General features: G+C 54.8%; 1 protein-coding gene across 1 annotated transcript in view; it reads right to left on the bottom strand.

Annotated features, from left to right (window-relative positions):
* Nucleotides 1–20,421, bottom strand: part of CDH13 (cadherin 13) — a 1,034,759-nt gene that overhangs the window by 424,507 nt on the left and 589,831 nt on the right. The window contains exon 6 of the mRNA XM_056135632.1: nt 13,082–13,226. Within this exon, the coding sequence (XP_055991607.1) occupies nt 13,082–13,226 (145 nt within the window). The remainder of the gene's footprint in view (nt 1–13,081; nt 13,227–20,421) is intronic.

Raw genomic sequence — 20,421 nt, 5'->3', positions numbered from 1 at the left:
CATACACGCACACACACTCACACACATGCACATGCCTACACACTCCTACTCTCACTCACATGCACACACGGGCAGGGGGGCGGCAGGAGTGGCTACTGTCTGGGATGGCGCCTGGGAAGGGTCAGGTTAGCCATGACCAGAGGTCAGTCCCCTGCCTTCAGCTGAGGTGGGGCAGGAGCGAGGGGCTGGCTGTTCCCAGGCTCTATTCTTGGTCAAGCAAAGTTCAGTGGTGCGGCCAGACCAGGGGTCCTCAGGTCGGCCACACAGAGCCCTGCCTGCCCCAGCCCATAGGCATGGAGGACGTGAGTGTAGGATGGCGTCTGGCTGGAGCCGCGTTGAGTTTCCCATGCTTGATCTGCCAGTGGAAATTTCCTCCCCCTAAATATTTTTTGGACACTAGGTGAGCAAACCTTTTGTCTATTTTTATTGGATTTCGATAGCACAGTGGGTAGGGCGTCTGCCTTGCACGCGGCCGACCTGGACTGACCCCGGTTCGTTTCCTCTGCCCCTCTCGGAGAGCCCGGCAAGCTACCGAGGGTATCATGCCCACACGGCAGAGCCTGGCAAGCTCCCCGTGACGTATTCAATATGCCAAAAACAGCAACAACAAGTCTCACAATAGAGACGTTACTGGTGCCCGCGTGAGCAAAATCAACGAACAATGGGAGGACAGTGCTATTTAGCTTTGGGACCACACCTGTCTGTGCTCAGGCCTTATTCCTGGCCCTGTGCTCGGGGATCACTCCTGGGGCAGGTGGGGGCTGGGCAGCCGCAGACTGTCCTGAAAACACTTATAAGTGACTCTCTCGCGCAGTCAGTTGGAATGTTGAAGTCTTTAAGTGAGGCAAACACACTCCGATGACAGACAAATGTGCTCTCAAATGAACAGAGAGGGGACCATTCCTCAAGGTGCGGCCACATTGGTCTAACTGCCAAGCGTGCGCACCGTCTGATTCATTCTCAGGCCAGAACTCCAAGGGGGAGAGCGCAGATCCATCCATCTTATTTAAGGGACTCATTCTCGAATATCGCAAGTAGGTGGCATCTGCCTGCCCCGCAATACAGGAAACCATTAACTTGAAAAGATATTTGTGTGCCAAATGTTCACAGCAGCACTTCTTGCAGTAACCAAGCTCTTGGGAACCCCCCAGAACAGAGGAGCGGCTAAAGAGTTTGCAGTGTCCAAGAATAGCCGAGATAAGTACCAAGAGGTTTACTCCATGGCTTGGAGGCCAGCCACACATGCTAGGGGGAAAGGCAGCTCAGATAGAGAAGGGAGCACCAAATAAAGGGTGTTGGGAGGATCCTCCCAGGATGGGAGAAGCATGCTGAAAGTAGACTATAGACCAAACATGATTGACACCCAATGCCTCTCTTGCAAAACACAGGACCTAAAAGAAGAGAGAGAGAACAAGGGGGAATGCCCTGCCACAGAGGCAGGGTGGGATGGGGGGGATGGGGGGTGGGAGGGATACTGGGATCAGTGGTGGTGGAGAATGGGCACTGGTGGAGGGATGGGTACTTAATCATTGTCTAACTGAAACCCAAGCACAGCAATTTGTAAGTCTACAACTGTACCTCATGGTGTTTCACTAATAAAAAAAAAAGAGTTTGTGGGTCTGTACAGTGAAACATGACGTAACTGTGAGAAAGAGGAAATTCTACCTGGTGCTGTGCCCGGGTGGAAGTCGAGGGTGTCAAGTTAGCAAAGCTGGGAGGGAGGGGGTGGAAGTGGAATGATTTCACTCACCTTTTAGAAAACTAAAAAGGGGCTGGACAATGGTGAAGAACCCCTTGAACTATGACACCAGAGCTAGGTCACAGAGGGCGGGAGGCAGACAACCTTCACAGTGCTGCCAAAGCAAGGAGTTGGTCTTCCCCGTCCCCCAACTCAGGGAGCTCAGAATGCGCATGACTCGAGACCCAGCCTGACCAGGAATGCATTGCGCGCATTCCTCTCCACAAGTTGAAGTGGCAGGGGTAGATTTGTTTTCCACAAGGATCCATCCTCGGCAGTAATATGGTCCGAAACGCAGCTGCAGGCCAGGTGTGTCCACAGCTGAGGAGACTGAGGGGTGTGGCCACAGCACAGGGTCACATACGAGCCCAGCAGATGGGTCAGAGAGTGGTCAGGACTCAGGGAGAAACTCGAGGTGGGAAGGGTCAGAGCTTCCCTGGGAGCTAATGGAAGCGGTCTGGAATTGATTGGGAGGATCCCATGATCCTGCGAACATACTAGAAACCATCGACTCATACACTTTAACTCATACACTTTCACAAATCGGTGAATTGTGAGATGAATTACTTCTCATTAAAGTTCACACACAAACACACACACAAACTCATACACACATATATGAGGAGAACAACGCAGAGTCTCCTGCCCCCACACCTGGCTGTCCTCACCGGGACCCCTTGGAGGGGAGCAGGTTGAGTTTCCCTTCCTGCCCTGAGCAGAGCCCCAGCAGCTGAAGACCTCCGGGACCCAGCCATAGCCATGCAGAGACCACTCTCCACATGCTAGGACGAGCCTCACGCATGAAGGAACTGGCAGAGGAACCCAGGTGTGCGGGACCTGGGGCTTAGATCTCCAAGCCCACTTGGATCGGAACTGGGCCTCCTCCACCCAGATTCCCCCATCTTCCAGTAGCTAGACAGTTGCGCCCACCAACTGCCGTGTAACCCCCTCAACGGCCAGGATCTGAAGACTATAAAACCAAGCGCCTGGAAGTGCGCAGCCACATTCACGGCTGGGCGACCTCTTATTTTGCAGTTCTCACTCTCAGAGAACCCAGCAGGCTACCGAGAGTATCTTGCCCGCATATATGTATATATGTCTGACTGGAAACACCTGTAAAGGTAATTAGAGGCTGCCCCAAAAGCCTCCATTCCTCTCGGAGAGCCCGGCAAGCTACTGAGAGTATCCTGCCCGCATGGCAGAGCCTGGCAAGCTACCCGTGGTGTACTCAATATGCCAAAAACAGTAACAATGATGGTCCTCATTCCCCTGACCCTGAAAGAGCTCCCAATGTGCCATCGGGCTGGGCTACAGTAGCATGTGACAGAAACCAATGGTGACATTACTGGTGCCTGCTCGAGCAAATCGGTGAACAATGGGGTGACAGTGATATATAAATATATATATATATATAATTTGATCACTTGATCCCCCCTTGTTCATCGATTTACTCGAGTAGATGCCAGTAACGTCTCCATTCAACCCTGTTGCATGCTAGTGTAGCCCAATGGCATCTGTTCATTCTAGGAACATGCAGAGCCTCAAACCGATCATTCAGGGTCTTGACGAAGAAGTCTGACCATCTTGTAGGTGGGTGTCCACGCGATCTTTTGACGTCCCGTGGAATCCAGACAGTAATGGCTCTAGTCCAGCGGTTGTCTGTAAACCTCATTACGTGTCCAGCCCATCTGATTTTTGATGCCTTGGCAAATGAGACAGCGTCCCTGATTCTTGAGCATTGACGGAGATCAGAACTCCGGATTCTATCCCTCATTTGAGTGAATCGTGATATATATTTAAATCGTGATATATATATATATATATTTGCAGATGAGAGAGAGAATGTAATTATTATGTCGCTTAAAATTTGGGAGCTCACATCCTTTCTGAACTCATGCACACGTGAGATTTGGTGATCAGCTTCATCGGTTCCAAATTTGCCTGATTCACACTTGCACAGCACTTGGCCACCGCTGATTCTCCTCAGTCCCTAGTGAGGAGATGGAGGCTGGGCGTCCCCCTTCTGGTGAGAGCAGGCCCGCATGGGGAGTTGCCCTTGGCTCCTCATAGCCTTCCCCCTCTGCCAGGCTCGGCACGGGCACAGACACAGCTGCTAGTTTCCTGGCCTTTGCGGGGGCTCGGAGGCTGGGGCTCAGGGCTTGCTGTCCGTGGTCCCACAGAGTTCCCACAGCCCTTCTTTGGGAGAATCATAACCCTCACTTTGCACAGGAGTTAGCCAAGGCCCAGGGAGGCAAAAGAAAAGGTTCACCGGCTCCCGATTAGCAGCAGAAAGGGAACTGCAAACCAGGCCATTAGGACGCAGCCGGCCAGAAGTCTCAGCGCCGCACAGGGTTCTCGTCAGGATTTATTGAGCTGGGATCTGACAGGGGTGCCCCCTCCAGTGCTGCCTGTCAGCTCACTGGTGAGGAAAAGTTAATATTTTCTGAGAAACTTCTAGAACCTTCTTCTTCTTTTTTTTTTTTTGCTTTTTGGGTCACACCCAGCAATGCACAGGAGTCACTCCTGGCTCTGCACTCAGGAGTTACTCCTGGCGGTGCTCAGGGGACCATATGGGATGCTTGGAATCGAACCTGGGTCAGCCGTGTGCAAGGCAAACGCCCTACCCTCTGTGCTATCATTCCAGCCCCTAGAACCTCCTTTTTTGGGGGGTGGGGGGGCCACACCCAGTGATGCTCAGGTGTTACTCCTGGCTCTGCACTCAGGAATTACTCCTGGCGGTGCTCAGGGGACCATAGGGGTGCCGGGGATTGAACCCGGGTCAATCGCGTGCAAGGCAAACACCCTTCCTGCTGTGCTATCGCTCTAGCCCCTTCTAGAACCTTCTTAACACTCCCTGATCATTGACCCTCCCTTGCAAGTCTGTGAGATGTGGGTAGGAGGTCACTAAGGTGCCCATGGCAGTTACCACCCTGGGAAGAGCACTCACTAGTAGAGTGTTTGCAGAGAAGCAGAACTGGACGCTCATCTGAAGTGACTGCCAGAGCAGGGAATGGCAGCCAGAGGTGAAGACAGTTCTCAGCACCAGGCGTGCGTTACAAATCCAATAAAAGCACGTAATGACAGAGGGACCTCAGAACGCTTCCTGGAAAGAAACACAAGACCAGCAAGGAGAGACGAAAACCGTTTGTCTTTGTTCCAAGAAAGGCTCAGTTTTCAGACGGCCTTGCCCAGGGTGACCTCAGGGAACACGTCCCGAGGCTAACTGGGTTTGTGCATCTCAGGAAGCCCCCGCTGGGCAGCTAAACAGCATTGTCTGGAGTCAGACTGTCGGGTGATTGGCACCAGGCTCGTCGTTGTTATTAGATTTGGCTACGAACACGGAGAACCGGAGGTAACAGAAGCTCGCGACGGCTCTGCGGCTCTGCGGGGCGTGAGATCATTCCCTCAGAGACGAGGCTGCCCAGAGCCAGCACGGCGGGCGCAGCCTCAGCATCCCAGCTTCTAGCTCTTGGCTTCCTGTCTCAAAGCCACCCTGGACCCCTGCAACCCACCGAGGGCAGAGGTGGACGCCTCGGGGCACTTTCCAGCTGATGTGGGTGAGACTCCTGAAGCCTCAGCCGCCATCCCCGCTCCCTGCCGGCAGCTGGGCCAGGGGCGCACGGCCACACCCAGCTGCAGGGAGCAGGACCAGGCAGCTGAAATGTGCCGGAGCCTGCGAGCCCGGAGCTGAAGAAAGCTGAGAGGACACCAAGGCGGTCGCCATCACCTGCTTATGGCGCCAGCAGGGGACCACGAGAGTACCCAGCACCTGGCCTGGGGCCGACACTCCCAGGTGCCAGTGGGGCCCACTGTGGGGGGTCCTCGGGGATGAAGGATGGGCCTCACTCCCTCAGTGCTCCTGGCCGCGGGGTGTTGGGAGTGGTGGGGCAGCCCCCGGCAGGGGACAGGGCGTTCTCACAGAAGCCCTTCCCTTCTCCGTGCCGGCTGGGGCATTCCCGTGTGTGCCAGACAGTCAGGGCCACCCTGGCCTCCACCCCCGAGACACCTGCTGGGATGGGGCGTGTCCCCTGGCATCACCGTCACCAGCAGGGAAGCCCGATTCACCACGGCCAGGACTCACCGGGTCTGGACTCGGTTCGGCTCTGGGTGCCTGGCCGACAGGCCCAGTTCTACCGCGTCCAGAATCCTGCCCCCAACAGCAGAAACTAAAGGTTGCTGGGGAGCAGCCTTGCACACAAATGCGCCTTGAGGCTAATCCACACACCTGGGAGAGGTTGGTGGCTTCCTCTTGCGCAGCGTGTGATGGGGATGTGAGGGGGGGGTATGGATGCCCGCCGCCGGGGAGGCAGACTGGAAACGGGGGATGCCATGGAGCTTGTTGGGCCTGGTTCCACGGCCCAGGGCGCAGGCCCGTGAGCATCTCCCATTCGGAACACTAGTTCCCTTAAGGCCGGGGTCCGCACACAGAGGCAGGACCCCCATTCTCAACGCCACCTTCCCTTGGGGCCAGGGTCTGCTTACAAAGGCAAGGGTTCCCATTCTGAGAGCCTTCCTCAGGGCTGGGGTCCGCACACAGAGGTAGGACCCCCATTCTGAGCGCCCTCTCCCCTTAGGGCCAGGGTCCATACACAGAGGCAGCCCCCCCCCGGCTGATCCCTGCAGAGAGGGGCCATGTGAGCAGACCCCCATTCTCCCCTCCCCCAATATAGCAGAGGCCAAGGGGTCCCAGGAAACCAGAGAGGCAGAGCGGGGAGGAGTCCGGAAGTTTCCCCGCACCCAGATTTTGCGCTACCTCTGGCAACAGCCAGTGTCCTGACGGGTGAGCAGCTTGGGACGATGGCAGCTGCAGGCAGTGACAGAGAGTGAGAACCAACAACAGAAAAACCCGTTTCTCTAGGGCCGGGGAGGCCGGCGTGGGGAAAGTCCTATTCCCTGCCCTGCACGGGGCCCGCAGAGCACCCCCAGGAGTACGCCCTGACCAAAGCCACCTGCTCTCCCAAACCCATCAAACCCCAACAAAGATAGCTGCTGTCCCGAGACTGAGACACAGACCCGTGCTGTCTGGTTGTGAAGCCCCCTCACGGGTGGGCTGGGGTGGGGACTCTTGATGGTAGCCAAAGGGACTCTCCGCTTGGGCTTCTGTCCTGGGTCATGCACACAGAGAATGATTCGGGGCTCCTTCAGGACAGCGACAGCCCGAGAGGGGGGCGGGTGCAAGTTGGCTGCCTTAGGGCATTTTCTCCCACGCAAACCCCATTGCCCACTAGGGGGCGTCGGGCTTTCCCGGGAACACACCTGAGGCTCAGCCCATGGCCAGGTGACCAGGAGCCCATCAGTGAAGGGCTCCCCTTCCCTCCCCCACACACCACAGGGACGTGTATTCGCAGGGACACACACTCCCACACGCGCACACCCCAGGACAGACGTCTCACCTGGGCAGGGGACTCACTCTGGTCCTCACTTTTTATTTATTTATTTATTTTTTTGGCCACCCCTGATGGCTCTGAGGGGAAACTCCTCCCTCAGATCTCGCCCCGTGGGCGTCTCCACTCTCTGGCTCAGCCTAAATGCCACCTAAGGGCTGCTCCTCCATCTGCTGTCATTGTCACACCGCCCTGTGCTATTTTACCCAAAGGTTAAACAGAGCATCTTGTTTTATTTTTCCGTCCCGTTAATGATCTTTATTCTAACCCCCAGTCAACGGAAACGCCTCTGGGGACAACCCTAGTGGCCGTGGCCAGAGACTCTGTCCGGCATGTAAGACGGCATGGGCTCGTTCACGCCACCCCATGGACGTGTGCTGACCGTGCCCCTGGAATGCAAAGCCTGGGGGTGACTTGAAAGCGTTTCCATGGTCCACCTGCTCCCCGCTGGCCATCCACCACCCCCATACACGCCCCCTCCTCTGCAGCCAGAGGCCCAGGGGTGGTTCCGTCTCCTTCACTCAGGGGCTGAGGCCACTGGCCCGAGGGCGCCGGTATCTGTGCTCTCTGCTGGAACCACGCGGCACTTTCTCATTTCATTTTGCAGCTGCTCGACTGGCCCCTAATTTTCATCTTGGCTGGAAACGTCCGTCAGATGCTCTTTCCGGAAGGTCATGGGGGTTGGGGGGGGGGGAATCACCAAGTCTCTGCCTGCAGTCCCTCCTCACCTGCCTCCCCTTTAAAGGACTCACTTGTCATTGGGTGCCTTCATTTTGGGGCATTTATTTTTCCAGTATTTGGTGTCATAAATCCTCTCAAACGGAGAGTGGGAGCCGCATTGGGTTAGACTGAAAGTGAACACAACAAGCAGGTGGGCAGGCAGTCAGGAGCGTGTGTGAAGCCGGGACCAACCCCCAGGAGGGACCAGCCCCTGGGAGGCACCAACCCCCAGGAGGTTCCTTCTTGCCTGTGGCACGTTCCCCGGGCCCAGGACTCAGAGATGGGGACCGAGCAGGAACAAGAGGGACAGTAGGCAGAGGTCACCCAGCCTGTGGAACTGACCAGGAACCGGGATGTGGTGGCCAGGGGAAGGGTCCACATGCAGAGGAGTGTGGCCTCTTGGACTGTGGTCACCCCCCACTGCCTCACGCTTCCTCTCAGGTGTGGGGGGCTGTCTTTAGTCACCCTCTTAGAGATGAGACCTTCCCACTGCAATATGCTCTCAACAGAGTAAAGTGGGCCGGGCCTTCTCCCACCCCCCTAAATGCCACGGCATCTTGGGGACCAGCATCACAGGTCTTAGCGAACACAGTGGTGCCTATGGAAGGGGGTTGGGGTGGAAAGTGGGGGACCGGTTGGTGCCTCTGACAAGGGCTTACGTGATTTGGTTTAGAGACATCACCTGGGCACCCCCCAGTCCTAGACAGGATCAACTTGCTTGGAGATTCAGTTGCTTGAAAGCCAATGCAGATAAGAAAAGATTTTAAGCAACTCTGAGTACGCGGTCCTATGAACACACTCGACATGCGAGCATTTGTCTTCGAAACCCTTTGGTTGAACACTCAGGACTCCATGCGATATTGTGTTCTAGCATCAGCAGCTCCGAGTGGCCTGCTCTGCGGTCCCCGTGCTGTCGGGGCCATGGGAAGGACATGCAATGCTCCAGTGATGCCTGTGCCGGCACCATATCCCCGCGCAGGGATGCCAGGGATGATTCCAGAAGGGAGGCGGGACCCAGAAAGCCCACCACGGGGTCCTGGAGGACCCTAGTGCAGGGCAGGGCGCGAGCTGCAGAAGCTCGGGCCTCCAGGCTGTGTCCAGAAAAGCAAAGGAGTGAACGTGTTTGTCAGAGGCTTCGCACAGGAAGAGGCGGTGGCTGCATTCTCACGGGGAGCCGGCCGAAACCCCTGGAGAGTCACGGAGTAGACGCAGCACGTCACAGAGCAGGGAGCAAAGCCTCACTGTATCTAGTCGCCTGCCTGAGCCCTGATGGAACCATCCCAGCTGGTTCGAGATGTTCCCCCAGACAATGGGTCACAAGTGCGGTAAAGTGGAAATGGCCGAAATCAACAGGGACTCGCTAAGGAGAGGATGATGGCCACTCCCAGCCGGGCCTGACGCTTTCGTGGTTTCCGAGAGTGTCCCTGGGCCCGGGGGGAGGGCAGGAAGTGAGCCATGGGAAGGAGCCGGCAGTGGTTTCTGGAAAAGGTGGGTCCCAGGAGCACAGACCATGGGAGACACCCGGAATATTCTCCCCGCACAAAAACGAGGCTCATCTGGGGCTGGGGAGGAGAGCTCAGGGCGACTCAGTGAGTTTCACTTGGAAAAAGCAAAATAGCTGAATCGCTGCACTGTGTTTTCCGAGAGCTGCAGACCTAAGGGAGCCAAGTCCTGCCTGTGTCCCCACCGGGGCTGTGGCTGTGCCCATGGACATTTCATAGGAGCCCAAGGGTGCCGCGAAGTGGACTGCAGAGGAGGGGAGAGCCACAGTGTGGCCGGGAGCCAAGGATGCACTGACTCGAGAAGTGACTTCAGTCCCAGAAGGCTGCAGGCTGAGCTATGTCTGCACTGGCCAGGCTGGGACCCTCCCGGAGGGGTGCGGGCAGGGTTGGAAACAACCACTGGTGAGCGAGGCTGGACTTAGGGTCGACGTTGGACATTTGTCCAAAGGCCACAAGCACGCTGCTCTGCATCACACCTGACCTGCATCAGGGGCGGGTCCCTCGTAAGCTAATGTGGGAAGCTCGCCCTTTAACTGACCAAAGGCCTATGTGCCTGTGCTATGTATGGTTATCTTGGCCTATGTGACCCTGAACAAGTGGGTCCTGACTTGCGCAAATCTGGTACTGTGTCTTCTCTGACCACAGCCTATGCATATCCTGAGCTATGTATAGTTATCTAAAAGAAAACATTTGTCACAGCTAGCCCAAGAATAAGAAGAAACTGACACTGACTAACCAAGCATATGGAACATGTAGACTTTGTAATTCTCCTAACCATATATGATATGACCTAGTGATGTAATTGCCCTCTGTGATGTAAGCATAGTTTCCTGCGTCGCAAGGTATATAATACCCCTGCTGCCCTGGATAAAGTCCTGTCCTGTCCTGTCCCTTTTTCCTCTCTGCTTCTAAACTGCATTATGTCTCTTGTGTCTTGTATTCATTCAGTTGGTCTCTCCTTGCACCTATGGACCCTAGGGCCACCTCCGCAGGCCGGAGGAATAGTCTGGCGGGGGCCCCCCCGCAAGCTAAGGCTAGGCCAGACCCTGTCCCTGCTTTGGGGTGGCTGAGCCCCACCACTGGCCCCTCCAGAGGCCAGGCTCAGCCACCAGGGCCTTTCTCTCCCCCGCCCCCCAACTTGGCTCTGCTCCTGGGAAGGAAGGAGCAACTGAGTCAGGTCTTGACTCCTGGAACAAGGCTGCCGACTGGGTCACGTGTGCCTGATGGGAAGAAACCTGAAGGAGAGGGGAGTGGGGAAGGCGAGGTCTGGGGACCCCCGGGAGGCCCGCATGAGGGTTCTTCCCTGCGCACGTGCACTGTCAGACCCTCCTCCTTCCAGAGCATTCCAGGGCACAGTCAAGATCCCAGCTCTGCTCTCCTTGTGGAAACGCACAGGTGCTGGCCGCGGGGAGCAGCATGGGGCAGGAGCAGGGGCCCTGCATCCCTGGTGGGCATGTGGGGGCCACTTTGAGGTTTGCTTCCCCTCGTGCATGTTGGGTGGCAGCTGAAACGGACCTGGTGTCTCATGCGATGGTGTGGAGGGAATAACAGTGAAGATGTGAATTCTGGCACCTGGCTGGCCCTCAATGCTTTGGGAGTTTCATGGTTCTTTTCACCGTAACGTCTGTCGAGTCCTGAACCTGTGTGGGGTGCGGAGTTGGGTGGCTCAGGCTAAATCCTGCAAGCCGACCCTCATCTTTTATTGGTGCAGACATGGCCAGGTCAAGGCTCTCTCCAGCTGCCAGCTGCCCTCTCTGGAACTGGCATCCGGAACAAGGACTCTGGCGGCTCTGAGGAAGGGGGCGGTGTGGGGCAGGAGAGGACGGTCCCTCACAGAGAACAGAGTCACTGTGCCACTGAAGAAGGGGACTGTGGGGGGGGGGGCACTGGGGGAGGGACGCACCTTCCCTCCGGGTCACTCCTGCCTTCCTGCTGACTCTCAGGCCACCTTGCCCATGCTGCCGAAGTGTTAAGGAAACTGTGCAATTAATTCTTCTCTATCCGTGCCATTTCCCCAGGCTTGACTCTCCTCCCCCAACCTGAACGGCTCTATTTTATTTAATCCTTGCTTTAGAGTCAAATGCACCCGGGCCAAATTCTGCCTCCCCAAACAGTTGCCCACGAGTCTTCACGTGTCTTTCTCGGCTGACGCGGACCGTCGGCAGAACTCCGAGGCGGTTCCTGTTCTCCAGAAAATGCCTCCCCAACGGAACCCAATCACTTTGTGCCTTAAGAAATTGAATGCGTCTCAAGGATTGCATATTTCTCTGAAAACATGACAAGTATCCAAAGCAATAACATTTGAAATTCCTTTAGAAACTTTAAGGCACAGTGGGAAGAAAATTGGATACCGTCTAATCACACACACACGCATGCACACACACACGCACACAATATACAAAGAGACGCGCGCCCATGTTTCCGTGTCATTTACATTTAGAATGCTTTTTCCCGCAAGTCTCAAATGCAAGTTAGCCGCACACGTGCACAGGGCCTGGCACCCTCGTCCCCCGATGGAAGCCAAAGTCACAGCCCTGCTCCAGCCTTACCCCCGAGAGCTTTGATTACCAGCTCTCCCAACTTGCTCTGCCCATGGGCAAGTTTCAGATTCCCAGAAACTGCAAACCCCCAGCTCCCTGACTCTTCCTCTGGAAACTGTCAGCCCCGACTCTCCCACCGGAAGGGGCCTCTTGAGTGAAACCTGCAATCACCCCTCCACCAGCTCCCTAAACACCCTCCGGCTCACCCACGACATTTGGTTTCTTTATGGCCAAGCAGCTGGGATCCCCGTTTTCCTATGGTGCACCCACATCCCAGGAAGGAGAGGGATCTTCTAGCCCCAGGGGTCTCACGGCACCTTCTTTAGGCAGAAGCGACGGTATATCTTTGCATACATCTATTCACCTGGATGGCTGGGCAGGTTGCCATGACAACGCCTGGCTCTGCATGTTCTTGCTACAGCCCATCAATTCGGTGGCAGGGGGAGGAGTGGTCAGGCCTGGGCTGGGCTCCCGGGCCTGACTGGCCCGCTGGGTGACTCTTGTGAGGATCTGCTTGGCATAATCCAGACACCGCCACGCCGATCCCCTTAACGCAAGGCTTTTCCCACCCAGATGTATTTAAAGCGGGCAATCAAAGCCTGCTCTTATAATTGGGACTTTTCTACTTTGTTCTTCACTTTCTCAGGAGCGACTCCTACGGCTGGACACAGAGGGCTTTAATTAGTAGCTACTGGGCCCACCAAGGGAGCCCTCCGCACTAAGTCTGCCCCGGCGGGAAGGTTAAATACAAGCAGAAGAGCTTTGTGGCCCCCCAGAGTGGTTTCCGCACGAGCAGGCACGGCGGTTTCCAGAGAGAGGAAGGAGATGTTCTGCCTGTGGCTCTCTGACTGAAGACCAAAGGCGGCTCCGTGCCTACCTTCTAAAGAAGGGGTGCGGGGCAGCAATCGCTTTCCAAAACGGTTTCATTAAGAGGCAACAGTGAAAAGAAAGACCCGGAGGCTTGCAGCAGAGACCTTAATTTCCCGCAAAGCCCAACTACACCCGTAAAGCTCAGCGCTGGGCTGACACGCGGGGGAGTCTGAGACGGACGCACTGAGGACCCAGTTTCCATGCATCCCCTGGACCCGTTGCCGGCGCTCGCTCCTATTCAGACGGCAAACAGGAGCGGCCATCCAACAGCCCTGAGACCGCCAACCCTCACCACCCACGGCACCCCATCCCAAGCGCACGGCCTACCTGTGGGTGACCCTTCCATGACGTGGCCCACGTAGGGCCCTTCCCGGAAGCTGGGCCTGTTGTCGTTCTGGTCGATGATGATGACCTCCAGCGGGACCGGCCCCTCCAGGGTCCTTCCACTGTCATCGATGGTCTCCACCGAGAGCTGCGGGGGAGAGGGAGGAGCATTAGGAAGTCCAAGGCGGCTTCGAGGAGAAGGCAGGCGTGACGGCACCCGGGGGAGCACCGGGCACCGGGCGGGCTCTGCGGCCGGGGCTCCTCACGAGGACGAGGGCAGCAGAGCCAAACATTACTGAGTCAAAGACGAAGACCACCTCCTGCTGCCCCCCTGCCCCCCACTCTCGGGAAACTCACAATCAAGTTACCAAAGTGGCACACGATGTCTAGAAAAGGCCAACAAGGAGAGGAAGGAGAGAACCGACAAGGAACCCACCGGAGCTATGCCAAGATGCTTGCGCTGTTTCTGTTTTTTTCTCACCAATGTGCAGAAAAAGAGCGTTGGGCTAAATAGGACAACAGCTCCACAGGGGTGGGCAGAGGGAGGGAGACTTGGGGGGGTGTAGGGAGGGTCGAGGGGCGGGAGAGTATGAGAGTGCCTTTCCGAGGAAGGGGTTTGTGGGGCCCCGACAGCAGCTGGGGTTCCTGCCCGGGCATTCACAGTCCCACAGAGCCCTTGGCGCCTCCCCACAGGGGAGCCCGCAGAGAAGGAGAAGCTGAAGCCCAGCTGTGCCAATCAATGCTGGCCGAAGGGGCTTCAGCCCCGCACATCCTGGGTGGCGCAGAGACCCCAGACCCCGTTTGCCCTGCTCTGTTTGACCTTGGCGCGGAGTGATAGCACAGTGGGCAGGGCGTTTGCCTTGCACACAGTCAACCTGGGTTCGATTCCTCCATCCCTCTTGGAGAGCCTGGCAAGCTACTGAGAGTATCCCACCAGCACAACAGAGCCTGGCAAACTCCCCGCGAAATAGTCAATATGCCAAAAACAGTAATAGTAACAGTAAACTTGATCACTTGATCACTTGACTTCCCGTTAATCGTCGATTTGCTCGAGCGGGCGCCAGTAACATCTCCATTTGTCCCTGTCGCGTGCTAGTGTAGCCCAAAACTAGCCGCGCGACACATTATAAGACACTAAATGCCCATCTTCCGGAATTGCCGTACCATATTTGATAGGGTTCAAATATGGTAACGCCTACGAGGGCGATTAAAGGTGGCCCCAAAAGCCTCTATCCCTCTCGGAAAGCCTGACAAGCTACCGAGAGTATTCCGCCCGCACAGCAGAGCCTCGCAAGCTCTCCGTTGTGTATTCGATATGCCAAAACCAGTAATTACAATGGGTCTCATTCACCTGACCCTGAAGGCTTCAACAGTAAACAGTTACTGTAAAACGGTAAAAACAGTAACAGTAACAGTCTCACAATGGAGACATTACTGGTGTTCCGCCCAGCAAATTGATGAACAACGGGAGGACAGTGCTACAGAGCAGTGCAGTGCTATTTGGCCTTGGTTATACTTGGTTATACTGGGTGGTCGTGGTGGCAGAACGGTGACACTTGTCCTTGGCCACGTGCGGAAGTGGCCGTTGTGAGCTGGGCACTGAGTGGTGCACAACTCCTCATGCTGAGCCATGCGCTCACCCAAGTTCTCACCTCTCACGTGGACCACGCGGACACCCCCACGCTTAGGAAGCGCGACCAGCGGCACCCAGGGCTCACCCACACTGCCCCGTCTGCCAGCTTCCTCCATTCTCACGCAACCTCCGACACCATGAAGTGTTGCCCGGGAGGGGGCAAAGCCAACCCCATTGGAGGGTGGGACTCACCAGCGTGGATGCGGGGCCCACCAGAAACACTATTTTGAAGACGGCATCTAGGGCGCGTGCCACGGAGTGCAGCTCAGAACAATTCCCACTCGCTTCTGCTGCTGCCGGTCCCGACGCGATGGTCCAAACCAGCCAAGGGTGGGGGGACATCAAAGAGAAGCACTTTTACAAAGCAGAACCCCAGAGGTGGCGAGCAGCGCCTCCTTTCAGAAGGCAGCAGGGCTGGTCAGACGCCAGGGATGGCCTGCACGCGGCCTCATGATACCCGCTGCCCATTCTGTTGAGACAAAAAAGCTCTCGTGGGGCCTCGCAGTGCGTGTCCCTCATCGGTGCGTGTCCCTTTCAGACCCTAGGACACTAGGACAGGGGCTCATGGGCCAGCGTCAACGAAACCCCCAGCTGGGAGAGTTACTAACCCTGTGGGTCTGCCTAGGCGACTGAGTGAGACACATAGGACAGTCTGTGCGTCCCCATGTGTGAGGCAGCCATGGGCAGGGAATGTGAAGCTACTAAACAAAAATGACTCCAGTGGCTGGGACCCAGGTAGTTGGGTCATCATAGCCATCATTCCTTTAATGCCATTTCATCCTTCCACTAGCAAATTCACACAAACAAGCATGCACCCATGCACATATACACATGCACGTGCACACACACACACACATTTTAAATTGGGGGCAGAGTGAATGATGCCTGGATATCTGAATTGGGAAGATAGTTAAGTGGACAGTCTTTTAAACATCTGCCCTGGAGCGATAGCACAGTGGGTAGGATGTTTGCCTTGCACACGGCCGACCCTGGATGACCCGGGTTTGATTCCTCTGCCCCTCTCGAAGAGCCTGGCAAGCTACCAAGAGTATCTCGTCCGCACGGCAAAGCCTGGCAAGCTACCCGTGACGTATTCAATATGCCAAACGCAGTAACAACAAGTCACAGTGGAGACATTACTGGTGCCCACTCGAGCAAATTGATAAACAATGGGATGACAGTGCTACAGTGCTACCCACAGGAGATCTTACAGAGCGCGTTTTTCTGCATTTCTGCTATTTTTCAGAGTTACTCTGAGAACAAAGCTAAACCAGAGAAAGGGCACTGAGCCTGAGGGAAACTCATGCCCCGATTCAGGCCTGGTAGATAAGGACGTGGCTCTAACTCAGCCCTAGACACCTCTACAGCGTCTGATCACAATCACGAGTATCTGGGATCTGAGCCTAACCCCCACGACAATATCTCTGGGCAGACCCCTGGCCACGGGTGTGGTAGAACCACAGATCTGATCTTGCCGTATAAACAACAGGGATTGAGAGCAGAAGTCTCTGTATTCCTCTCGCAGATGGGAAGGCAGCAGATATTAGGAGATGTAACTGATGCGGATAAGTGCAGAGGGTTGAGCTCAACCTCACAAAATGGATCATAAAAGTAGAGCTCTTGAGGGGCTGGAGAGTTGGTCCAGAGATTACGGTACCGGCCAAGCAAGCAGTCGACCCCGAGTTTGTTCTATACCTCACAGCGGGCCCAACATCACTGGGTACCACCCTGGGTTTTCTGGCATCACAAAGAAATTGCTGTTTTTTTTGGTCGAGAGTTATTGGGAGGTGCTCCTGGGGTCCTGAGAATGCCTGGGGCCTTCCTGTCTTACCCAGAAAACACAGACAACTTGATAGCAAGCTTCATGACACAGCCAAGTCCCCACCTCACACTCCTGGGTTCCTTAGGGGCCATGATAGTATCAGAAATTAAGACCCGTGGGGGGTGGGGTTTAACCCTTCCCAAGTGCTCTCAAGTAGTAGTTACCCATTTTCAAAGTTAATTTTAACTAAAGCTCATTAAGAAAAATAAAGTTCAATGAGCACTGACGGCATATGGGCCCCTCCTCTGAGGCCTCACCAGCAGTTCAACAAAGAGAGACTCTGGCGTGAGGGGAGAGGCTGGAAATCAGTGAGAGAAGATGGATAGCCAAGGTGACTGCAGCAGGAGAGAGACAGGCAGCAACACAGGCCGTGTGTTAGAGTGCCCTGTCCACTGGGGACAGCTACCAGCCATGGTGCTAGTTAAATAGCGACCATGGGAACTAAATAAAGAAAACGAAGCAAAAGCTCCAGCTCTCCAACTGAGGCAGACACATTCCCGAGCTAACGGCCGCACGAAGCTGATGGCTACCATATGACAGGGCTGCTCCAGTTCGTCCCTGGACTCTACAGTGAAGCAGAGAGAGTGAGCGCATGGGCAGGGCCGGCGAGGCCCCTATTCCGGATAGAACCATTGGCCACATTCGGTGGCGGAGGCAACATTTCAGTTATGATTGAATAATAAGACAGTGCAAAGAGCCAGTCATGCACGGAGAGTTCTAGACAATGGACATAGTGCGGGGAAAAGCCCCATGTGGGTGCTGAGCTTTGCACGTTTGCTTTGGATGGCACTAGAGGAAGAGTCAGTTCGAGAAGTACAATGTAGGTTGATGCCCTGGGCAGAGTGGGGCATAGTTTTGCAGGGCTGGGCATAGTTCCTAGACCGGCTCTTAACTCTGGAGAGGACGTGCTGGGGTCTCACAAGGCAGCCAAGATGGTTTTCAAAAGGAGCATCTACACGTGGCAGGAAACCAGGCATGCAACCCAAGTGGGAAAATGTGTATTAAAGCACACCAGGAGGCTGGCTGGAAAGATAGGACAGTGGGTGGGGTCCTTGCCTGGCATGTGGACAACCAGGTTCCATCCCCAGCACACATCCGGACCCCTGACTTCCACTAGAAGTGACCCCTGAGCACAGAGCCAAGCGTGAGCCCTGGCAATAGCTGGGGGTGAGCCCAAACCCAAATACCAAAACACAAGAACAGCGAAAAACAACAAAACTGCAAACACAGAGCCGCTGCATGTCACACAACTGCCACCACACACCCGCCGCCCCTGAGGCCTCGACTTGGCCATGGTGCATTCTCTGGGGTTGCCATGCCACGTGAAAGACAGGTGACACCCTGCCTTACGCGGTGGCTCTCAAGCGACAAGAGGAAGAGCACAATAAATAGAAGGCGAGGGCAGCAGGGGTGTGAGTCCTCCCGATCATGGTAAAGTGAAAATGCTTGATCTGGGGACAGAGACACGGAGGTGAGTGACACGGCCATCTCAGCACGGGACTCGGGGGCCTGCAACGGCAGGAAATCAGGGCTGGACTGACCTGAGTGAGGGAGCTGGGGGTGGGGGCGGTGGAGGGCTGGACCTCACAGAGGGGGGAGGGAGGTGACAGATGACAAAGGTCAGAGTAGATGCAAAGTGAAGTCCTGCAATGACCTTTCTGGGGCACCCCGGGGTCTCTGTTCTGTGCTTCTCCTTCTGTATCTTGGGGTGTCTCCGCTAGATGAGGGAGTCACCATGTGCCAAGCAGTGACTCAAACCTAATTAACTTGGTACTAAGGGAACCAGGCCACAGACAATGCTCAGACGAGAATCCAGTGACAAAACAAGCGGCCTGTAATGAAGCCAATTACCATGCGTGCCCGGCCAGCGCCTCTCGTCACACGACTGTTAACATCGTGCCCTTCTCTGTGAAGGACACAGTTTAGTTAGATAAAATCTGATACTGAGCTCTAACCCAAAGGGCGAGCCAATGCAGAACAAAATGTGCCACGAAGCTTTTATTTATTTTTTAATTGGGTGGAGGCCAACATGAAGAAACTGGCTCATTAAAACAAAACAAAACAAAACAAAACAAGATAGCCGCTTTTTAGTTTGCTTGTGTTTCAAGCCATAGCTTGGGATGACCCAAGCAACAGATCTAAAATCCGGATCAATGGGATTCAAGAAACAGAGCAAGTCGCGTGCCAACCGAGTCATTCTGGAGAGAAACAATTTAGAAAATGCTTCCTTGACCTTTTTGGGAGCGCTGTGGGAATTCTGCTTCAGGACAAACACGCAGATGAGTGGAGATGCAGGCCCACGCAGACACTTGGTGACAATTGCTTATCTGAGCAATTGTCTCCTTTCAACATCTGCTTATCGGTGGCTCCTGTGCCCTGCACACCGTTCTCCTCAGCCACAAATGGGTGGACCCCATGAAATAAAGAGAGACATGGCTCCGGTGACTAATGCAGTGTGACCTGGTTTCTCTTCCACAGACAGGACGTGTGTGTGCCCTCCCACCGCCCCCATCAGCCAGTTCCAGGCCTCCAGTCATCCACTGGTACACCTCTGAGACAGCCCTTTGGGAGTCTGTTTCCAAGATGGCCCTCCTGCCTTGGATCCCAAAGACCATCTTGACGAACAGAGATGGTTCTAGAAATATAGGTTTGCATAACAGAGTTATGGGCTGGAGCGATAGCACAGCGGGTAGGGTGTCTGTCTTGCACGCAGCCAACATTGCCGACCCGAGTTCGATTCCTCTGCCCCTCTCGGAGAGCCCGGCAAGCTACCGAGAGTATTCGATATGCCAGACACAGTAACAACAAAGTCTCCAATGGAGACGTTACTGGGCCCGCTCGAGCAAATTGATGATCAACGGGAGGGCCTTTACTTTACTTTACTTTACTTTACATAACAGAGGTCTGAGAAATATCGGCCACCTCCAGTGGAATCTAACGGGCTCTGATGCAAAATTTGAGAGACCCATTGAAGATGAGATGCCAGCATTTGTTGCTGCAATCGACAGAGATAAAGAAATCATGAGGGTGACAATGGTGAAGGGGCCGAGTGGCACCAGCGTCCAGTCAGGGGAAGCTCAACCCAAGACTCACCCTGGAAGGCAGTGGGCCATGTCTCAAGATGTTCTCAGCTTTAAAAAGAATCCATGAGGTCTGAGTAAGCTGCCTAGCTGGATCTTGGCTTCCTGGGTGATAGTTATGACAGTTATATTAATAAATGCTAGTTGGGCTGAAAACTCTCACAAGGATTCCATGGAAACAAAGACGCCCACGAAGGCTGTTCTATTTGCACCACAGAGAGTTTACAGGTGCTCCCTAAAAGGTTAAGGATGGTTGGAAGAGTCTAGAATGTTTGTTGCCATAAGAAGGGAACAACAAATCCTAGTGATTTGACTCACGTACAACTGAAATTGCCTTTCCTTCCTACAACCGAGTCCTTACATATTTAATTAACACACTATCATACTCACTTATTACAGATTTCTTTGGAAGAGATGTATTTTACATGTAGATGAGAACATTCCCGTGGCCCAATTAGACCATAAGGAACTAAAGTCAGGAACACAATTTTCTAGATATTGCTTCCATGTATGGAGAGAAAAAAAATCCAGCTCCCGGAGGCGCGTGGCCGCATTTGTGGCTGCGTGATATCTTATTATCTCATTCTTGCTTTGGACAACCTGGCAGGCTACCGAATGTAACCTGGCCACATGGCAGAGTCTAGCAAACTCCCCGTGGCGTACCCAATATGCCAAATACCAGTAACAATGATGGGTCTCATTCTCTTAACCCTGAAAGAGACTTGAATATGGCACTTTTTAAAATCTCAGAAGGAGACATTACTAGGGCCTGCTCGAGGAAATCGACGGATAACAGGATGATCGTGAT

This window comes from Sorex fumeus, unplaced genomic scaffold (genome assembly GCF_029834395.1).
Source record: "Sorex fumeus unplaced genomic scaffold, SorFum_2.1 ptg000122l, whole genome shotgun sequence".
Lineage (NCBI taxonomy): Eukaryota > Metazoa > Chordata > Mammalia > Eulipotyphla > Soricidae > Sorex > Sorex fumeus.
The sequence above is the reverse complement of the archived record's forward strand: the minus strand, read 5'-3'. Positions and strand labels throughout refer to the sequence as shown.